This window comes from Medicago truncatula, chromosome 5 (assembly GCF_003473485.1).
Source record: "Medicago truncatula cultivar Jemalong A17 chromosome 5, MtrunA17r5.0-ANR, whole genome shotgun sequence".
NCBI classification, from domain to species: domain Eukaryota; kingdom Viridiplantae; phylum Streptophyta; class Magnoliopsida; order Fabales; family Fabaceae; genus Medicago; species Medicago truncatula.
Window position 1 is genome coordinate 40,899,374 of NC_053046.1, and position 22,921 is coordinate 40,922,294.

The following is a 22,921-nucleotide window of genomic DNA, read 5'->3' on the forward strand; positions in this document are numbered from 1 at the left end:
TAAAGAGTTAAATATGTTATTAATCATTATAAAATTACAAATCTTTCAAGTTTAATCCCTACCTTTTTTATAAAAAAATGGATGTTAAGCCCCAATTTTTTAATTTTTTAAGAACATTTCACTTTAGACCCTTCAATATCTCCTAGGCTCCATAAATGCACATAATTATGTATTGGATGTATGTTTGACAAAAAAATGTACATCTCATACATAACTATCATATGTGTACTTACAAGGTTTTAGAGACATTAGAGGTCTAAAGATAAAAACCGATTTTCAAATGACTCAATTGGGCTTATTTTATAAAAATATCCGAAGATTTTTTTTTAGACCCGCTCCATATCTCTTTAGCCACCTAAAATTATGAAATTACCCTTAATAACACATGATATATAACAACCGGAGCATCAGATACTTAACTACTGAACGTTCAGTTTAAAAAAATTTACTTAAAATTTCCATTTAGTACATCCGAATAGATAACTAAATGATGTTAATTTTAAAAATTCAAAATATTACAAAAAAAGATATAGAGGGGGCGTAAATAGAAATTTTCAACATATAATGTTTCACTTCAATTGGGCCGAACTCATTGGCCCAAAAAAGCCCACATTCCATTAGGGTTTTAGGTATAAACGATGCAGCTTCTTCCTCATTCACCCTTTAGACAGCTACGACCAGCGGCGGCGATTCGCAATCTGAATCGGTGTTTGTCGCGAAAATGGTTAACGCTAAGGTAAATAAATCCACCAATAATTTTCTTCATTTTTTTCATTTTGAAGGGATTTTTATGTGAATCGTAACACGGGTATGAATTTTTGTTGAAACAGTTTCACCAGTACCAGGTTGTCGGAAGAGCTCTTCCCACCGAAAAGGATGAACATCCTAAGATTTATCGTATGAAGCTTTGGGCAACCAATGAGGTTCGTGCCAAATCCAAATTCTGGTAAGTTTCTAATTCATTATCAAATTCTAATGTTATTAATTTTTTTTATAATAAATAACTATTTAATATATGATTAATCGTTGTAGGTATTTCTTGAGGAAGTTGAAGAAGGTTAAGAAAAGCAATGGACAAGTTTTGGCTATCAATGAGGTATGCACATTCATTTATTGAATAATTTGATAGAAGGGCTGTAGTTAAGCTAGATTTATACTTAGGCTGTGTTTGGATTGGACTTATGAATAGCTTATTTGTGTTTAACGACTTGTTGAATCACTTCTTGGGTATTTTGTGATTTTAAGTAACTGATTTTGATTAGCATTCCATAATTTCATATAAAAACAGTTTATTTCTTGTTTTAAAACTCTCTTTTTTGAATATAGAATTTGCTTATATCAGCGCTTTTATGTTGATCTCTTAACTCATACGCACTTAGTTACGTTGTTTAACCAAACTGGACCTTAATGCTAATGTTAAGGTGAAATAGGAAAAAATGATTTAAAATTGGATGAATTGAAAATATATGCATGCAAAGGGAGATTGGGCTGTTTGGCTTATTTTTGAGCTTATTCTATTTTTGATAAGCTAAAAAAATAAGCCAATCCATTCGGGCCCTATGTTTGGTGGGGATTTGATTTGGGAATTTTTATTATGTAATTAATATCTGTTACTTTTTGAAAGAAGTTTGATTTTGGGCACTATGTTTTTCTGTTCCTTTTTGTTTCATGTGAAAATGAAGTTTGATTTTCACATGTATGTTTTTATATTTATATGCTGCTGCTATAAAAGTTAAATACCATTTTGTGTTCAGTTTTTATCAAGTAGTTAGTACTTTGGTTGGGAAAGGGAAGGTGCTCCTCTGATTGCAAGTAAAGCTTGTTCTGTTTTTGATTATTGCTGGGATAAAATAAAATTAGCTCTGTTAACTTGTTTTGAGAAGTCACTGGCTAAACATTTAACTGTAAGCTGTTTTGATTTAAGACTAATTATTTCAAAATCCAAACATAGGTGACCTGTTATGGTATTCTATAAGTTTGTTCTGTTTTGATTAGTGCTGTTGACTTTTGTGGTATTTTTTTCTTCTTCCAGGTTTTTTCCTTCTAATTTTATGCATATATAAGTATTTCGGGAAGGGTTTAAGCATGAAACCAGTGACTAATTTTGTAGTTAAACTTGTTGTTGCATTTATTTCATTTATTTGGAAAAGAAAGGCCAATTGCAGTGAAAGAATACTTGGAGTAGGATTTCCATGTGTTAGCTTTAGTTATTATTTTACGTTCAATTGCAGTCTTTTTTGGACATAGGGGTTTATGGTACCTTTTTTTGATTGCAGATCTTTGAGAAAAATCCTACCAAGATTAAGAACTATGGAATTTGGTTGCGTTATCAGAGTCGTACTGGTTATCACAATATGTATAAGGAATACCGTGATACTACACTGAACGGTGCTGTGGAGACAATGTACAACGAAATGGCATCTCGTCATAGAGTCAGGTTTCCTTGCATTCAAATCATTAAGACTGCCACCATCCCAGCTAATCTGTGCAAAAGAGAGAGCACTAAGCAGTTTCACAATTCCAAAATCAAGTTCCCTCTGGTGTACAAGAAGATTAGGCCACCAACCAGGAGCCTCAAAACAACCTACAAAGCTAAGAAGCCCAACCTGTTTATGTAATTCAGTGAATCACATTTCCCCAGTGGAGTTGCTTGATTTATCGGTTAGCACATTAAGAGCTTTTTGAAGATAATATTGTTTTAAGAAACTTATTTCCATCAAGACATAGTTTGCGTTTTTTCCTAGTTTGTTATTTACTGAGGATTTTGTTTTATCTTTTTGTTATGCAGTTATTTATTTTTCTCTTTTTGATGTACTGTTACAATCTCGGTTTTGAATTTAGCGATCACTTTGTTTCAAAGGAGGGTTTATAATTTTCTATTGTTTGCGCACTCTTATTGCTGCAAAAAATGTAAATCCAGATGCTCGAACCGAATGAACTAAGTTTTGCGATAGGGAATGAACAAAGCTGTCTTGGTAATTGTGTCCAGCCTTGTAGGTTGTTTATTATGACTTCAGGCATTGTAAGCATTCGTTATTGTTTGGAGTTTGGACTATTGTTTTTCATGAACTTATTTTAAAATATCAGTTGGTTTTCTAAAGAACTTAATACAACGATGCATAGTGAGTGCAGGCAGTTTTCAATCGTATAAATGTACATTAAACTGTATCAGTTACAATGCTGCCTAAAACATGAATGCAGAGAGACAGTAATGTGCCCTAGCCTAGCTTGATTGGTAATATAAGATTATTTCAGTGTCTTAGTTTTACAATGCCAATCTTAGTTGTTGGTCCCTCGTCTCCTTTTCAATGCGATTGTGTTTTAAAATGTAACATTATCTATTTGATCTATTTGATTTAATTACACTTTTGGCTCCTCAATGTATAGAAACATGCCAACTTGCAATACGGTCTATATATTAAAAAAAAAAATGCATCGACACTATTATGAAGATATCTATCTTAAAATTTACATATTATCCCGTGGATACAAGACAAACACATATTGTATGCATACTATTCTATGAATATCCATCATCATCTAAATATTAAAATAAAAAGGTGAGTTAAAAAATTGTAAGAGAAATTCCCTAAAATAAAGATAGAGTTTGGATTCCACATTTGTCATTGTAGCGAGAATGTCACGTAACATTGCAAAACCATAATTGGACATGTGACTTTATCATTTAAAAATGAAAAAAATAAAAAAGTTATACGTCACACTGTGGTTGGACAATGTAAATGACATTTCCGCTACCATGTCACACATGTGATATCCAATTCATGAAGAATGATTGTCACACATGTGATATCTAGTTCACGAACAATGACACTATTATGCTAGATCTAGATGTTGCATTAATCAAAGTTATTTAATGTATTTAAGATCTTTTATGTTCTGTGATCGATTGGGAATATTGTTTGTCGGTGTTTATGAAGAAAGAAAAATGTTAAAAAGGAGTTTGTTAGTTTGTAAAAAAAAAAAAAAAAAAATAGAGATAAAAAGAGTATGTTACTTTGTTTAAAAAACAAAAATAGAGATAAAACATAGTTTGTGTTAAAATGTGTGGTGCGTGGATCTTAATATTGTGTTGGTGGTCAAATCTTTCATCAAATTATAATCCCTTTTGATTCATCCAATTAATTATAATCCTTTTTGATTCGCCTCTTCAAAAAAGAAAAATCCTTTTTGATTCATTCGGATGTTCGCTTCTCATATTTTTTTGTAAAATAGTTTCGTGCTCGTACGTGGGTTCGTTGGGTTGGTTGTACCTGGGTCGGGTTTAATGCCTTCAGTTTTTGTATCTTTTTATTTTAATTTAATATATTTCTCTTTTTCCCCAAAAAAACAATGTATGGTGCATTTGAAATTCATTTTTTTTTTTCGGATAAGGTTTGTATTTTATTTTGATTAGCTCTAAGTTTACCTTTTTTCTTCTTCTTTCATATATATCTTCTCTTCAATGTATTACATACTTTCTAACAAATAGACTTGGATATCTTAAGTTGTAGTTTGTAAAATCAATATGCAATTTCATAAGCTTGATGACTAAGCCATCAAACTAAAGAACAATACTTTATAGCCTTCAGTGTTTATCAATGTTTCAAGTTTCATATAGTTAACTGATTTTCAGCGTAAAAGTAAAAACTAAAGAACAAAATTAAGCACAAAAGCATAATATTTCATGCAAAATGTATTGAAGTTCAAACAAACCTATATAAATTATTTTTATGTATCCCTGACAGCTATTCAGTAAAAGGTAGAAAACAAAACTTTCTTGCGGTTGAAATAGAAAACAAATTAATTTGCAAATAGTTTGAACGTAAACCTTCAAAAAAATTAAATTGATACAACGTAATTCATACCATCGTATTCACACGACTTCTTACTATTAGCAAAAAAAAAAAAAAAAAAAACCCACATGACTTCATATACTTAATAATAATTATAATATGTGCCATTAACAACCCACTTCAAATACTAGGCAAAATCAAATGCATGTGAAATCGTCATATACATATTGGATGAAAACAAGAAAAAAAATTAATTATTCATTCCTCCTATTGGAAGAAAGCTTTTTTTGTACTTTCCTATATGAGAAGTGAGAACCAAACCTCCATGCTTTAACACCAAGATCCTCCTCAATCATCTTAGTACTTAAATCAACCCAAGCTAGTTTGCCATCAGTTTTCTGAAAGAATACTATATTGCAATTCTTCCCAACTCCGATGGGGTACTCAATGAAAGGTATGTGTTCAACGGTAAAGACATTGGTCCATGATTCTCTAACATCGAGTTCGCCTAAAATTGATATATAAAAAGTATATGTCTCTAGATAAGTTGAGATCAATGCAATGGACTCATTTAAAAGCACCAAGCGTTTCGCTTTGTATTCAACACATCGAGGACTAACATCCAAGTATGAGGGTGTGGGTGTTGTAATCAACACCTCATTACTAAAGTCAAATGATACCAAACATTCTTCAAAATTATCTGAATCATCAGTTCTAGCACACCAATGACACACTCCGTTCGTGTACAATCCGATACCTCGCTTGAACGTATACAAATAACAGTTCGGTATACAAACATCAAGCTTCCTCCAACAGTTACTTCTTAAAGAATATATCTCCCAAAAGGTCTCATAAGATGATCTATCATTAATATAACTATCATCTTCAACTATATTATCTTCAACTAAGGGAAGATAATCTACAAATTGAACCACTTTATAGTCATTTGTTGCACAATCATAACCAAATCCTTGAAGAACATACCATGGGATCCGAGAAGGCAATACACACTAAAGACGGTTGGGAGGAATGACCTTGAATTCCCGAGTAGTTGGGTTCCATAGTACAAGAATGCCATTAATTTTTCTTTTGAGACAAAAATTCCATTAATATTAACGGAACCCAAAATATAAATATGACGGTCATTCTCTTGAAATGGAGGTGGCCAATCAATTTTGACCTTATTTTTAAACCTCTCGCCTGAGAGCAAATAAAACTCACAAGGGATATGGTATTCATCTGTCGGTTCACCATGTAGAACGAGATATGTATCATCGTAATGATTATTACTAGAAGTAGATGTCAAATTGTTGCGGTACATAATAATGAAATAAGAGTTTTGAAATAAGAGGGACCATGGCTTACATACACATTTGAATCTTTTCGACGATTTTAGAGGGAGTTTTGATAGAATACAAGATGTGATATCATCCGATATATATTTCCTAACCTTTTTCCTTGTTGTAGCAACAACCTCTGTTTCTTCGATCATCGTCTCCATGTATGGAAACAGGTGGGAATGAGATTGAGAGAAAATTGTGTTGCAGTATCGAATATTTATTCCATCCGGTAAAGCCATTCCTGTATGAATACTTGTTAAAAATAACTTTTACATTGACATAAATATAGAAAAATATAATTCATATATTTTTAATTTTAAAGTAGTGTAAAAATATAAATTATATTTGAAGAATTTATCCAAACCCTCTATTTTTTCCTTCCTTTTTACAATCACCTCCTTCTAAACTCTCAAACAAACTCGTCGATTTCATTTGAGAGTTTAAGGGGAGGACTTTGATAAAAGTAATGATAAAGAGGAAATAATTAAGAGTTTTGAGAGGGAAAGACTTTGAGAGTTTAGTTTTATTCATAATATAAAACCAAGAAGGTTTTGGAGAGTTTATATAAATTCAAATTCAACCCCTACTATTGCACCTACATACGACAAGGTATTTCCCTTTCAATTGAGCTACAATTATAAGCATTAATCTATCATTTTCTAAAAATAAATCTTTAAAAAATATGAAAGACTTCTTAATTATTTTAATCCCAAAGCCCTACCTCCGTCGAGCTATAGAGATTTTTTAACAACTTGGGTTTATCGGAATTAGATTATTTCAATTTTAACGATTTATTTTTTCTTTCTAATGGTGAAAATAAAATCATCAAATCAAAGGATCTATTATTCAATTTCGATATGGAATTTATGAACTGGATTGAGGAAGTATTTTACATTGGATAGCGATGACTAGAATTAGTGTTTAAAAGTAGGGTAATCTTTATCTCACAAGTCGACCACGTTTTCTAAGATAGTGTCAAAGTAAAATTATTTCTGACCACGTCAATTAAAATTATAGAGACATGTCATTTGCTTTAACCAAAATTATTTCCATTAGGATTTGATAGCGTCAAAGTGACTGACTGAAGCCCTTTTTGCTGGGCTCACTCTGTTTGGCAAGCTGACTTTTTGAAGATCATATGCTACTCTGACTCACTTTATATGGTGCAGTCACTGACTATGAACACTCACTCACCGTTTTCATCATTATGGCAACATGTTAGAGATTACATGAAGAAAGATTGGAATGTTACGCTCCACCGCATCCTTTGTGAGAAAATGAGACAGAAATGGAATGCAAAGCTAATGGCAAAGAGCAACCTACAAGTATCAGCCAGAATTTCATGTAAAGCATCAAGTAACATGCAATATATATTAAAGTGAAGTTTCAGAGAATCCAAGAATGAGTAACATGCAGTTAGAGATTGTGTAAAAATTCTGAGTATGTCTTGAGATCTCAAGATATTATAAGATGTTCCCTAATTCACATATTTTTCTCATGTGTTGAATCCACAACTTGATAAAAGTTTGTCCAGAATTGATGGAACATGCTCTTATGATCCATCTAGTCGTATCAATTTGGTAAGGACCAAATCTAGTCATATCAATACCATCTTGCTCTTGTGTGCAATTTGGAGTCTATTCTAAAGATTTTGCCACATATATGTCCCTCAAATCTCTGCCGGTACGAGATATAGGCATATAAAATTATTCAACAGCAGCACAACATGAAATATCATTAGCAATATCAGTTGACTCAACATCAGTCATGTCCATATCCTCAGATTGTTCTCTTTTGGCTTTTGAGTTCCATTCAAGGAAGCTTGCATTTTATAGTATGCAAACAAGACATGATTTGTATCCTAAAGTTTAAGGCAAACTATTTCTCAAAAGAAATTTTATGTTCCTGCAAAATATTGCATCCACATGCTCAATTGTTTAGCTGCCACACTACAAGATAGCTGATGTGCAACATCTGTAGCAGAAGCAATGCTTGCATTGTTGACTGAAGTGAGCAAAAGTGAACACAACTAAAATGTACATTAAAAGCTGTTTTGTAGAAGCAGAACAATTGAATAACAATGATTCTTATCAAAATAAATACTAGCAGATTCGGTTATTGGTCGTGAGAGAGTGTCTCTTGTCATGTTCAAAGAAAAATAAACTCTAAATGGTTCTAATGATATGTGTGATCCAATGATGAAAGGAGTTGTTGGAATGGACAACATGATGAAAGTCAGATTTTTCAAGTAGAATGTAATGAAATTTATAAGCTATTTCTGTATAAAATCGGTAAAAGAGCATTCATACAATTGAAATAGAAACCGGAACAGTTTACATATAGAAAAAGAGTAAACTATCAAAATAAAAATAATAAAGAACAATTCTGTTATCTAACAGTTTGTTAATTTGGCAACACAATAAGCCACTCTACAAGGGAAAAATCTAGTAGGCTTAACTTCTGAGTGAAAACAGAAAACAAAAATCAATTCTAATTTATTCCTCCAATTGGAAGAATGCTTTCTTTATGGAGTACTATTTTACCATAAGAATGCCTTGTTATAACACCAATCTCCTCAATCATCTCGTTACTTACATCAAACCAGGCTAGTTCACCGTCTCTTTTCCTAAACAATATCTTGCCCTTCTTACCCGCTCCGATTGGATAATCAAGGCAAGGTAAAGGTCCAACAATGAAGAGTTTAGTCCATGATTCTTTTATACCGAGTTCCCCCAAAATTGATATGTGAAATGTACATGCCCCGATATATTTAAAATGAAAGCAATAGACCCATTTAATAGCACCAGTCGTCTCTTGAGAAACCAACCAAAACTATCATCCACGTAAGAGGGTATGGGAGTTGTAAGCACAGATTCGTTGTTGAAGTTAAATGACACCAATTGAAAATGTTTTTCAGTTTTACTCAACCAATGACACACACTATTCATGTACACATCTCTATTGTCATAAGAGCGAGGTATATCGACCTCAATTTTCCTCCAAGAGTTACTATTTAAGCTATATATCTCCCAAAAACAAACAGGTAGCAATTCACGGGTTATAGAAAATTCTGTAGGAGCCGAACCACCTTATAGTCATCTTCAACATAGTCATAACCAAATCGAGCGCCGCGATTATTGGCAACAACTTGCTTAATAGGGCTCGGTGGAATGGATTTGAACTCATGTGTAACTGGGTTCCAAAATGAAAGTGGGGTTCCACGATTACAATAGAGACAAATAGTGGCATTAATACTAACGGAACCCAACATTTCAAAACGAGCATCAGCATGCAGATATGCTAAGTATGCGTCTACAAATACTGAGTCATCATATGGCGGTAGGTCATCCTCTTGAAATGGAGGGTTTGGCCAATCTAATTTGACCATATTCTCACACCTTTCACCGGAGAGAGAAGACAAAACATTTTTATAATCTTAATAGCCAGCATCATCATCCGGCGTCGTTTGTACGAGTACAGATGCACCGTCATAATAAGAATGATCCTTCAGTAATAAATGGTTCCGGTACATAGTCATGAAATAAGAGTTATCAAATAAGAGGGACATACACATTCAAATCGCTTCAAAGATTTGAAAGGAAGTTTTGACAGAATAGAGAAGACAATATCATCAGGTACATGATTGCTAACCTGAAAATGTGTATCATTAAACCATTTCTCCATTTCCAACAACGATTTTGGATTGCAGCTGTAATGAACAAGGCTTCTGTTTGAAAGTGATGTGATCTAGGGTTATTTTTGTCTGGACTCAATAATTTGCGGTTACTATTTTTAACTTTCAGATTAATAGTAATTTTTTTTTTTAACTCAAAGGAAATTAATTAATTTTTTATAAAGTGAATTAGGTCAAAAAGTGGAGAAGATGGAGCAAGGGTGGCGTTCTGTTGTGAAAGTTCGTCAACAACATGTTTCTCAACTTCGTACTGTCTTTCATTTGGAGCAGATCAGCGTTATGACCAATCTTGCTATCGTTGATCGTGTTGAGAGAATCATATACGACGTTGATCAAGGTTTTTCTTTCTGTTTCAATATAACATCTTGTGCTTGGCATTTTGCGAGACTTATAGGGGAAATAGTTCCTGTCAAGTCTGCTTGGGCTATGATTATTCCTAGAACTGAAAGATACCTTTTTTCTGTTGAAATCGTCCCCATTTGCTGCGGGGATTTGATCTTTCTGCCTCCTAACGTTGTTGCTTCTTTGGGTCCAAATATTGTCATATGCACTAGGGTTGCCAAAACATTTACTTTGCTTGATCCATTTACCTTGACCCACTGTTTCTTAGATGCTCATCAGTACTGGAAAGCACCATTCACACATTCATTCAATAGGACTCAGTTAGTCGAATATGTTGTTCTCGATATTGTCCTCCTCCAGGACAACCAACAGGACAACCAAGATGAAGAAGAAGAGGTGGTGGAGGAGAACAAGGAGAAGAAGGATGCTGCTGCTGCTGCTGCCGCCAAAAAATATCGTTTAGCTGATGCTGTGGTTGCTCGTGTGAAAGATACTGGAAATAATGACACAACTTTTCAAATCAGGACTCATCTCGGTCGTATCTTAAAACCCGGTGACCATGCTCTTGGTTATGACCTGTCTGGAGGAGTAGGAGAAGGAGGAGCTGACACCAACACCAATAACAACCTTCCTGCTGCCATTTTGATCAGCAAGATTAGTTATGCCGAAGTGAATGGTAGAGTTGTTGCTGTCAAGGATAAGTGGGAATCTGATTATCAACTCTTCTTCAATGATCTACAACAAGACCCTCAACTACTCTTCAAGATAACAGCACCCTACCGAAATCCAAACAACCACTACACATATGACGGGCCCTTCGTAGACCCCCCTATCAGACCTTTTGATCCATTGGAGGACTTGCTTGACGGATGATCTAGCTAGTTACTAGCTTAAACAAAAATCACCTTTGTTGATGTTTTGTTTGTTCCAATAATAACAACAACAATCAAGGAAGATGCTTTTCATTTATTAGGTTCTTTCTATTTCTATTTGCAATTTCTGTTTAATGTTTATGTTTAGTAGCCTAAAGTACACCAAAGTATATTAATAATGTGTGATATTTACACCTTCACCATTCTGTTGCAGAAAACTCTTCACTATTCACTAGGCATCTTGGCACCAATGTGATCATAATTCATATATCTCTATTTTTGTTTCACAACTTGCAAAGGCTGCATTAAGTGATGATTTATCATGGAATCTGCAAACTCTTGCTTATGAAAAATCCAATATTGGTTTTTGACCTTAATCACGCAGCTAACAATTAAGCAACCCATCTATTAGGAAATTTCCAACTACCTAAATAGTTGAAAATATGTTGTGGCTGGATGGTATTTGGGGCTTACTCTTACCGGAAACTTTGCCAACTTGGTAAGCCTAAGTTATCCAAAAAAACAGTATCCTTTCATTACATATGACACCATTGGAGTTATTTTAAGATGATGTTGCTCAATAAGTCTCACAAAATAACCTTTGGCGGAAATCTTTATTGGAGTTTTTCTGTTTTTTGGGTAAGCATTGAAGTTACTCATATAAATTTCCACATATCTGTTTTGGACTCTTTTTACAAGTGTCCCAAGGTCACCCCTGCATTGACCATTATGCACAATGACAGTAAAAAAACGAGGAAAAATGCACATAATTGTAGACAAGGAGCACCTATGCGTTGGTTACAAGGAAAAATGCTTGAACAATAAAGTGATTGAGTTGTTTCGGCGGTCAAAAGCAGACGTCATTTAATGTTTTCAAGGTATCATCATTGGTTACACTCTTGTCAATTGAGGATTTATGTACAAGCACTAATGTGATTATATAGAATAAGGCTGCCTAATAATTCTTGGTAAAGAATTCTGTTCAATAGTTACATATATAGCTAAATATGTACCGAGAATATTCTATCCTAAATGGGCGCCAATTGCATATTTACAACTCTCCCTTCAAGCAATGTCAATCATTCCCTGCTTGCAAGATCTTGAAACCACTTTGTTGGAAGTCCTCCCTTAGTGAAAACATTTGCGAATTGAAGTCCAAAAGACCAGGTCACTATCTAATTTCTCCTTGATGAAGGGTCAATGTATCTATATGTATTTGATTCTATCATGCGTGTTGGGTTACATGCATTGCTAATGGAAGAAGTATTATCACAGACAGATTAGCCTCATATGATCTTTGTACTTTATTTCGAGGTCATGGAGTATGATCTTCATCCATAACACCTCGTAGATCCTATGAGCCATATAGCTAGAGTTTTTCTGCCTTTACACTTGATCTTGCAAGTACATTTAGCTTTTACTCCTCTATGTCATTGAGTATCTTCCCAAAAACATGCAACACCTTCAATTTTCTTACAAGAGATTTAATGCCCTATAAGACATGTTTCCCCCTTCATTGTCAAAGTATTGAAATTTGAAACCAAGTTGTTTGGGCTCCAGTGGCAAGGAGCTCTTTCCAAGAACGTACCCGGGGAATACCAGGTTCGATTATCAGAGGAAACAACACTTGGCCAGTGTGCATGCCTCTACGCTCGAGTCGAATTAGTCGCTCACCTTTGATACGTCGGAAACCGGTGCAAAAGCCAAAATAAAAAGTATTGAAATTTGAATGTCACCCGAAAGTAATTTAGGAATATTGATTAATGTCATTACAACTTCAATTTTCCCATTCTTCAAAAAAAACTTCAATTTTCCTTTGTGTGATGATTCTGGCCTGACATCATAGGTAACTCATAGTTAATAATCATGTCCTTAGTTAAGCCCAGTAAAGCATGTTGCCTAGAAGAAGAAAAAATTGGGTTTAGTGCATTGACTTTTGGTGCTACTCTCAAAATTTTGCACAATTCCGATTCATGCCCAATTTTATTCTTCACATTTTCTTTGATAAAATCAATACTTCATTTCATAAGTTCGATTACTAAGCCATCAAGCTTGAACACGCTTGATCTGGAATGTAAAAGTAAAAAATTAGGCCGAGGAGCACTATGCATAGCGAAAAATGTATTCAAGAAATTTTCACTATGTCTATTTTGAGTTAAATATGCTTTTGATCCCTATAAATATATCAATTTTTTGTTTTAATCTCTCTAAAATTTTCCTTCAACTTTTAGTCCCTATAAAATTTTCAATCACTATTTTTTATCCCTCTTTTGAAGTAAACTCATATGTAGAATTCATATTTTTGTAAAATTTTCAAGAAAAATTCATAATATTTTAAGAATCTCTTCCTAAAAAAATTAGAATTTTTTAACAAAACATGAATTTTTACGGTTAAAAATTCAAATTAAATTTGTGTTTTGTTAAAAAATTCTAATTTTTTTTACAATATTCTACACATTTCATTAAAAAATATAAAAAATAACTGAAAAATAGGGACTAAAAGTAGTGACTCAAAATTTTATAGGGGCTAAAAGTTGAAGGAAATTTTTAGAGGGACTAAAACGAAAAGTTGGAATATTTATAGGAACCAAAAATATATTTAACCCTAAAAAGAAAATTGCAAACTGTCCTTAAAAAAAATAAAAAATAAAATTGCACACTGCCTTTTGTTTTGGAAAAGACGGAAATCACCTTTGGTAGTGAGCATACAAATAACTATCGCGATGAATTCGGGATAGATATTCTCGTGACATATAGCATTTTCATACTCCCTCCGTCCCAAATTGTATGACGTTTTGGACATTTCACATATATTAAGAAATGTAATTAATATTGTGTGGAAAAGAGATATTATGATTTGTTTTACAAAATTATCCTTAATAAATAATATGGGAAAGATAAATGAAAGAATTGAAAGAAAAGAGAGTAATAAATAGTTAAGGTTATAATAGGAAAAGTAACATTAATGTTGCATTGGTATTGTAAAGCGACATATAATTTGGGACAAATTTTTCTCTCTAAAGCGACATACAATTTGGGACAAGCCTGATGTCATAAATATTTGATGCAGAATGTGAAGAAGTTCAAACAGATATGTTGTTCATTAATCACAACAAATACTATTCCCTCTCTTTCAAAATGAATGTCGTTTTAGCAAAAAAAATATATTTCAAAATGAATGTTATTTTCAGTTTCCAATGCAATAATAACTTTTTCTTTTCAATTAATACTATGTTACACTACTTCCAAAATATTATTTTTTCTTTAATGAAAAACAAACGAATAGTTGATTAGGATAATTTGGTAAAATTGCTATGACATTTGACTACTTTATTCCATTCCTTAATATGTGTGCAATTGCCTAAAACGACACTCATTTTAAAACGAATAGAGTATAAGTTATTTCTTATAAAAAATGAAAAAAGTTATTTCTATCTCTGCTGAAGGTCATTAATGATGAGGCCTATGTTACCCCTAATCATAAATAAGATTCAATTTTAGAACAAAGTAAATGAAGATCATGTTAAATGAAAGAGATGAAAAAGTTTGATGTTCTTGAGATGAAAATGGTGATCCTACATTTTTCTTGAATGAATTGATGGTAATTTACCCCTCATGACATATACAATTCGATTTTGGAACGAACGAGATGTATATTACATCTTCGATGAAGGAGATAAAGAAGTTCGAAGTTTTTAAGATGGTAATGATAACTGATTGTAAGAAGAAAAAAAAACTATGAAGTCCGGGTACGATACGATACAGGTACGCGAATACGTGATTTTTTTAAAATTTAGGATACGATACAATTATGATATGTTAACAAAAATTTTATAATAAAACTTATATGTCATTTTATAAAACTTTTCATTGAGTTTTTATAAGTATTGGTCTAGGTGAGATATGTTTAATTACATTTTTCTTATGTTGCAGTTCGGTTTGGTTTTGTTTGGTTGGTAAAATGAAAACCGCAAACCATATGGTTGAACAAGAAAATGATCCGATTACATCTGAACTAAATGCGGTTTTTTGCGATTTCGGTTTGAATTGGTTCGATTTGTGATTTTTCTATTTGGTTGGTTCGGTTTTGAACACCCCTAAATCAATCTTCATTACTATATTACTAGCAAAAAGACGAAACTCATAGAAAAATATAATCTAATTTTTTTATAATGACATCAATACCAATCTTTATTATAAAAAAAATTCTTTAAAAAATAAAAACTTAGACCAACAAAAAAACATGAAGGTCTAAGTTAACAAAGGTACACATTTTTATTTAGACAAAAATACCCTTTATCATTATTTTAAATCAGTTTTAAGTTAGAGGATAATTTGGTAAACTTCATTTATTTTATATTTACAAAAAGAAAAAACCATATAACATTGAAACGGTTTCCTTATTTGCCGTAAATCTTTGTTCACCTTCAACATATATATAATTTGACACTTTAAAAGGGACTAAAATGAAAGATCGAAAACTTTACAAGGACTAAAAGTTGAAGGAAAATTTTAGAGGAATTAAAATAAAAAATTGATATATTTATAAGGACCAAAAACATATTTAACCCTTTTAAGATTAAGTTTATTCTCGTTAGTGTTGTCTTTTTTTATTTTGGTTTGTTTAATGTTTTTAATTGTTTCTTTGAGGCATAAACACGTTGATAATAAAAGTGGAACCGAGTTAAAAAGAAATATGTTTTAATTAAAATTACTAAAATAAACTTCAAGATATTAGTTTAAACAAATAAAGAAGAAGGTTAAATTTGTCAATTACAACAACTCTTGCATGGTTTCCCCTTTTCAACCCTGCTGCAGCACCCTATTGTCCAATGGTCTACTCAAACACTGCACCATTTTCGCCACCCATTGATTCAAAACACAGCAGAGAACAAACAAAGATACCATTTTTCTTCTTCTTCTTCTACTTCTCTATTAAGGAAGCAACTTTTGTTGACACACTGATATAGCCATTATCAGGTTTCATTAGCTTTTTTCCAAAACTTTTCCCTTTTTCCATTTTATGTTAACAACAAAAAAGCTTCTACCTTTTTTACTTTCTTTTCACTTTTCATTATAATCAAATGAAGAGTGTTGGGAATGTATATGTATGTTTGTTTTCAAAACTGTAATTGCATTTTGGGTCTGTGTTGGTTCTCTCTCATTTCAAAATGAATAATATCACCACAGGCTAGATGGCAAGAGAACTCGTAGATGAAAGAAGTACCTCTTTTGCAGCTCATAAGAGAAGAAAGACAACAGATTCAGGTATTCAATGTCATCATCATCTTTTACCGATTTGATTACTAGTAATGTCTTTTTTATTTTTATAAATAAATAGCAGTAATGTCTTCTTTGCTATGTAACATGATATGCTATGAAACTAGCTAGTAATGTCTTTTATTTTATTTTATTTATAAATAAATATATTTGTAGCGGTGTCGGTGTCCAATGTTTTTTGCATTTATTTAGTAGTGTCAACATGTCAGTGTCGTGTCAGGTGTTCGTGTCGGAGTCCATGCTTCATAGGTAATATGTAACTTAAAGGTCCATAAGTCAATCTGGTAAACACGGATGAATGATTTACGATACGGTTATGTGGGCTTATTTTGGTATATGGTTCATGAACTTCAAAATCATATTCACAAACTCATGACATATACACCAATCATGTTCATGTACTTCTTTAGCCATTCTACATTGCTGGACTAAACATCTGCGGGACTACTCTTATTTGTTTTACCTCTCCAAGTTTTCAGATAATTCAAGTCTTGATACTTACTTAATTGCTCTTTTCATTTATTTTTATGAACATTAGTAGGTCCTCAACCTGAAAATGCCACCATTGTGGATAGCCAGCCTGGCAAGGATCCTTCTCCATTTAAATTCACATGGAGAATTGAAAGATTTTCTTGGAGGAACGAGATAAAGCTCTGTTCAGATGTATTTGATGTTGGGGGCTATAAATGGTATCCCCCGAATCTATTCATGATGTTTATCTTTCTATTTCAGTTGACGTGATATACAATATAATATTTTGGTTTTGTTTGAGCCATGTAGATTCTATCTATTGGAGGAACTGATTTTGTTGTAGTTGTTACATTAGTTCCTGTGTGTATTTATCATCTGTGATCCCTTCTAATGTTTTTTCTTTTATCTGATCAGGCATGTAATTATTTTCCCAGAAGGGGACAATGCGATGGACCATTTGTCCATGTATTTTGGCGTTGCAGATTCAGAAAATTTGCCCAACGGTTGGAGTATTTATGCACAGTTTACCATGTCTTTAGTTAATCAAATCAATGCTGAGGACTCTGTGACAAAAGGTACCCTATTCAGTATTCAGTTTGTTCCTTACCGTTGTTATAAAATGAGCAATGCTGGAATTAAAAGCAAAGAATGTTGTAAATTTTTTATTGCATTTGTTGAAAGAGAATTTTATACTTGTTGCACTGCCCTTTCTCCAAGAAGTCTGCATGATTGTGGTAGGTTGTTTTCTGATTAACCAATAATGTTTTAACCTCGCGGAAAAATGCTTTTGGTGTTGATATAAATTTCAGAATCTTGCTAAATTAGTTTCTTTCCACGTGCCTACCTCCCCATCTTCTCATTCAAATTTTACGTCATTGAACTTTTCTACTTGACTTGAAACTACCACTTGTACATTACTCTTTCCCTGATAAGATATATTTTTGGATCAAAATCTGAAAATAATTAGTCTTTTTTTTTTTTAATTTAAATTGTCAATGTTGGTATTGTTAGTATTATATATGTTGGCAGTGGGGTTGAACCCTTGACCTCCTTATCACTCCCTAGCCAACCTCCTTATCACTCCCTAGCCGCCAAGTCATCCTTATATCCTCAATCATATTACTTGTCTTCAATAGACTTTTGTTAGTATTGACATGTTGAATAAAAGAAGGGTCTAACTACCCAGTGGAAAAGTATCCTCTACCTTTACCGCGGGAAACTCACCATGACTTTTGGGTAGTTTATGAGAGAAAAATGTGGGAGAGAAAGAAGAGATAACATGAGAGAGCAGCCACTTTGGTGTAGTCACCACCATGACTTCAATTCTCTTTTTTGAACTCTTTCCAAGCCCCGGAAGGCACCCCTTAAAAAAAAGTGAAAATGCACATATTTTTGGGCAAAGCTGTGTTATTTTTGTAACTTTGTTTGTACTATGCAGACTTGCGGCACCGATTCAATGAACAAGAATGTGATTGGGGCGAGCCGTCCTTCATACCTCTTGATGAATTATCTGATCCTTCAAGAGGGTATGTTGTGAATAATACTCTTGTAGTTGAAGTTGAGGTAACACGCAATGTGGATGAGAAAGACATCGCTGACCATGTAAGGGTAAGTAGATATTCTTACGTACTTTAGAGCCCAAAATAAATCAAGCCAGGTAGCGACCTATCATCTTTTGCAGCAAGTTTAACTTCCAAATAAGTTTAGAGCTCTGATTTATTTTATGATTGATATAAGAACGCGTGTCATATTCGACTATTGCAATCAATGACTGTTCCCGACCAAAAGTATTTCCTAAACCAATACTTTAATTATTTATTTCTCATGAGATGTTCCTTATGAGTATTTCAAGACAATAAAACCAACCTATGTTTGCCACTAACTTTTAATTTCTGTTCTACTTTTTCTGTTGGTCTATTCTGTAAAATCTGCACTGGTTTTGTACAATGGGTTTATGCAGGAGAGGTTGAAGAAAGACCAGAAAGTACAAAAGCACAAAAATAAAGAAAACACAGAGGCTCACCTCTACACTATTATAAGGGTGTTCTAAGCTTGCTTCCCTAGAAACTAGTAATGTTTGTTTCTTTAGATTCATCTTGTTAATTGCTCAATCAGATTGTATTTATGTTTATACTGATAACTTAGGTGGTACGAGATGAAGACCTTGCACAACAGATTGGAAAGGATATATATTTTGATCTTGTTGACCCTGACAAAGTGAGCAGTTTTCGTGTTCCCAAGAATACGACATTTAAAGATTTCAAGGTATCATCATTAGTTAGGCAATTACCTTGTGAATAATTGCATTAACTTTTTGTACCATCTTCTCAAATTTTTATACACATAAAGAGTCATGGAAGTTGGGAAAGTTTTGTTTGTGAAGTGCCGATAGGAAAATCATTATTTTCGATGCATCCTCATAGAGAACAATTTTTTTTAAAAACTGTACTAAAATATTAAAAGCATGATGCTAGTTGGAAGAAGAAAAAAATTCCTCATATTAAATCCTTGTGGTTTTTACACTTTTGATTTTGTAATTTAAAATATATTTTATAATGTCTTTTTGTAAAGTTTGATTTTCTGTTTGATTGTTAATGTGATATGTAGAAATTGCTTGCTAAAGAGTTTGACATACCGGCTGGATTCCAGCGCTTTTGGTATTGGGCAAGGAGTCAAAACCATACATATCGTCCTATTCGGCCAATGAGACAAACAGAGGAAGCAAGAAGCGTAAGTTCATTTGCTATATGTTGACTCTGTTCATGACATTTTACACCAACAGTTAATTCTACGTGTTTGCTTTGTTTGTCTTTATCGTTATTTTTTCCATCCTTGGCTACCTTTAATTTTTTTGAATGACAAATGTTAGTAGTTAGTTTGTTATATTAATATTTACTCATTTGTTCGGGTTTGAATCCAGGACCCCCAGCTTCTTTTCACTTGGCTCAAACCCGTTGAGCCATCCAACCCCCTATCTTCGACTACCTTCTTTTTATTTCTTCAAATTGTATAATGTATATAGGGATGCATCTAATATGGGTCTCAAAAAAAGGGTCTAAATGTGGACCATACCATTTTTAGTAAAACATTAGATCTCTTTCCTTTTTTTATATTATAAAATCAATTATATTACTAAAAACAGTAAGTGTTCATCTTTGCACCTTTTTTAATAGGTCTGTATCAATGCACAAATGTATATGCAGTAAATGCAAGTGGTTTTTTGTATGATTATTTTGGATCGCATGTTTTTTTTTTTCTTTCTCATGTTAATTGGAGATTCATTTTCTGTGCAGCACATCAATTTCTCTATGAACTGAAGTTTTTTCAATATTTTTCTCATTCTGATTCAAATTGCAGGTTGGACAAATTGTATTGTTTTTGGAAGTCGAGCGTGGACCGGTAACATTTAAATTGTGAAGTTGTATGCTATTTTAATGTTATATAACATCATTCAAGCATAGTCCTGTTGACAAACTACGTTATTATTTAGGATTTACGCCCCATGGCACCAGTACCAGTCACTATGAGAAAGCATGACATATTACTTTTTTTCAAGTTATATGATCCTGAAAAAGAAGAGCTGCGGTACTGAATAATTTTTTGTGCTGATTTTAATATTTGTTGGTGTACAAGGTGGACCTGAGTTGACTTCAAATGTATTTTCCTTCTATGGCAGTTATGTTGGAAGGCTCTTTGTTAACTGTTATAGTAACCCGTCAGCAATTTTAGCAAGGATAAATAAATTGGCTGGTTATGATCTTGATGAAGAGATTGAACTTTATGAGGTTAGTTTGTGTTGTCTGATTTAGCAAGTGTTTGCTTCTGCGGTAGGTTTTAGCCAGACGTGTTTTTTTTTTTTAAGCTACCCTTTATAGCTTCTTGATTTTCACGGTAGAACGCAAGCTGGCTGGACGTGCGACTGCGGTGGATAGACGTGGATCCAAACACGCTATTAATTTATATACACTGTCGGCGTAAAGATTTTTTTTACGTTGTCAATCAATCATAATTGTCAAGAGTATTAAAAATGTTTGACTTAAATTATTGTGATTTGCTGACATTCTAAAACTTACATTTTCTGACAATGTATAAAAATTAAACTCTTCATGATTTATCTGTTGTACAACATAAAAATTTCAAATTGTAGTGCATCCTTGCATGTGCAGAAAAAATATACTTTGTTATTTTGTTTGGGTCAAGCAGTCATGGTTTCAGTTGTTCAGTAACCAAGCTTGCGGTGATTAATTGCAAATAAAGTGCATCGTGGTCTATGGAAGTTAATCATTCTTGCATATGACTTACCACAAGGGAAAGGGCTTTTTCTTTTGTCATCTTTAGGTGCTGGATCTTTTAATCTCTATGGGCGACTTTAATCATGTAGCGTTACTGAGTTAATTGTGTGTGTATTGTTGTGCAGGAAATTGAGTTTGAACCAAATGTTAAATGTGATCCTGTTGACAAGAAATTAACATTTACAGAAAGCAAGGTATAGTACATACCCAGTCGATGCTCACTAAGTTACTTTATCATTGATTTTCATATTGATTTGTTTTTCCATGAATGCAGTTGAACAATGGTGCTATTATATGCTTTCAGAAAGCTTCTGCAGTGGATAACGAGAAACATTTCCGCTATCCCGATGTGCCTTCATACATGAAATATGTGCACAATCGCCAGGTATTTTCTTTTTGAGGTTTATTTAAAGGAAATTAGTTTTGTTTGATGTGATGCAAAAATGAAAGCTACTTATTTATTCTTATCCCTTTTCTAGGCTTCTCTTGAACTGAACTCAGTTTCTTGTTTTCTTGTTCAGGTTCCTATTTGTCTCTCAGACATAGAACCCAAAGATGAAGAATCGTTAGAGGAGAAAAACGAAAATATTATATCCGAAGAAACAAATGTTGACAAAAACATTGAAGCTCAACAGTCAAAAGGGGAAAATGAAGGTACCAGCAAATCCAACACTTCAAAATTAGTCAGCATAGACTCTGAAGAATTTGATGCTATGGTAGATGAGGATGTCATTGCGGCAATTGACAGAGTTTTATCGGAAGGGATTACTCTTTCCTTAAAATCCCAGCATTCTGTCCAAGGACGAGAATACTCAAAACGGGATCCCAATCTCCCTGAGCAACTTCTTCAGGAATTAAGGGATATTGCTTTTAAAGGAGACTTGGTTGAAAAACTTAAAGAAGGTCTCACTTCTAAAGTTAATTTCAACGCAGTCAAGGAAAAAATTGACGCTAATGCTGATGCATTTTCCTCTCTCCAATTAGAACAAGTCGGTGCTGTTGTTAACCTTCTCAACAACATTGTGAGGATGCTTGAAAAAATTGAAAATTTGAAAAAAGAGCGAAACATAGCCAAGAAGAGCACTGACCAAGATAGTGAAGCATTGAAGGAAACCAGACAGAAAATATTGAACTCAATGACTTCCTTTACAAACGACCAAACAGAACTCAACTCTCTTGATGCTCAGATTGCAAAACTACAAGAAGACAGGGCCAAAATTGCTGAGATTCAAGATCAAGAGAAAGATAAGATTACATCTTTGAATAAAGATGTTAAGTCAATTTTCCAGCACCTCGTTGATGATCAAATCAAGTTGAAAAGTGTTGGAAGATCAAATTCCGGAAACTCAATCTGAATTGGAAGGTTATGAGAAGCTCTTTCAAATCTTCAAGAAAATCCCTCCATTTTGATTTATGTATTTGGTTAGCCTTTTTTACCACAACATTTTTACTTCAATACCAATTTAGCTTATCAGAAAACACATTTTCTACTGTGAATTTTCCTTCCTAATTTGAAGACTATTTCTTAGACTGTAAGGCTTCAATTATGTAGGCTAATCTTAGAATATGGTTCATGAATTTTGAAATCCATTATGCATAATTGCATGACTAATTATTAATGTTAGTATCATGCAGTCTTTCTGCATTGTAGGACAACTCTGAATTGTTTTACACTTCCAAGTTTTCAGCTAATTTCTCTTTTCATTTACAATTACGATTCAAATAGAGAATTGACAGATTTTCTCAGTTGAATCAACACATTTCTCGAATCAACGCATGATGGTCATTTTTCTATTTCAGTAGACATATATACAATATAATATTTTGGTTTCGGTTG

The 22,921-nt window shown here is 33.1% G+C and overlaps 4 protein-coding genes across 4 annotated transcripts; 3 read left to right on the forward strand and 1 right to left on the reverse strand.

The window, feature by feature from the left end:
• The first annotated feature begins 586 nt into the window (after positions 1-586).
• Positions 587-2,859, forward strand: LOC25494947 (60S ribosomal protein L18a-2). Its single transcript, XM_013598915.3, has 4 exons — positions 587-736; positions 831-946; positions 1,033-1,096; positions 2,277-2,859. Exons 1-4 carry the CDS (start codon positions 722-724, stop codon positions 2,616-2,618), a joined length of 537 nt encoding a protein of 178 aa, XP_013454369.1. The 5' UTR covers positions 587-721; the 3' UTR covers positions 2,619-2,859.
• Positions 2,860-5,047: 2,188 nt separating this feature from the next.
• On the reverse strand, positions 5,048-5,871 carry LOC11433519 (putative F-box protein At3g17490). The gene is made up of 2 exons (XM_024785029.1): positions 5,778-5,871; positions 5,048-5,712 (listed from the first exon to the last, which is right to left on the reverse strand). Exons 1-2 carry the CDS (start codon positions 5,869-5,871, stop codon positions 5,048-5,050), a joined length of 759 nt encoding a protein of 252 aa, XP_024640797.1.
• A 4,128-nt stretch (positions 5,872-9,999) lies between these two features.
• LOC11425835 (60S ribosomal export protein NMD3) lies at positions 10,000-11,154 on the forward strand. Its single transcript, XM_003617354.3, has one exon. The coding sequence runs from the start codon at positions 10,017-10,019 to the stop codon at positions 11,040-11,042; it is 1,026 nt and encodes a 341-aa protein (XP_003617402.1). The 5' UTR covers positions 10,000-10,016; the 3' UTR covers positions 11,043-11,154.
• Positions 11,155-16,236: 5,082 nt separating this feature from the next.
• On the forward strand, positions 16,237-22,740 carry LOC11432456 (ubiquitin carboxyl-terminal hydrolase 13). The gene is made up of 13 exons (XM_039834765.1): positions 16,237-16,309; positions 16,860-17,010; positions 17,207-17,367; positions 18,231-18,400; positions 18,753-18,833; positions 18,938-19,057; positions 19,400-19,522; positions 20,150-20,191; positions 20,283-20,377; positions 20,469-20,577; positions 21,210-21,278; positions 21,359-21,469; positions 21,606-22,740. The coding sequence occupies exons 1-13, from the start codon at positions 16,237-16,239 to the stop codon at positions 22,437-22,439; spliced, it is 2,139 nt and encodes a 712-aa protein (XP_039690699.1). The 3' UTR covers positions 22,440-22,740.
• The last annotated feature ends 181 nt before the right edge of the window (positions 22,741-22,921 follow it).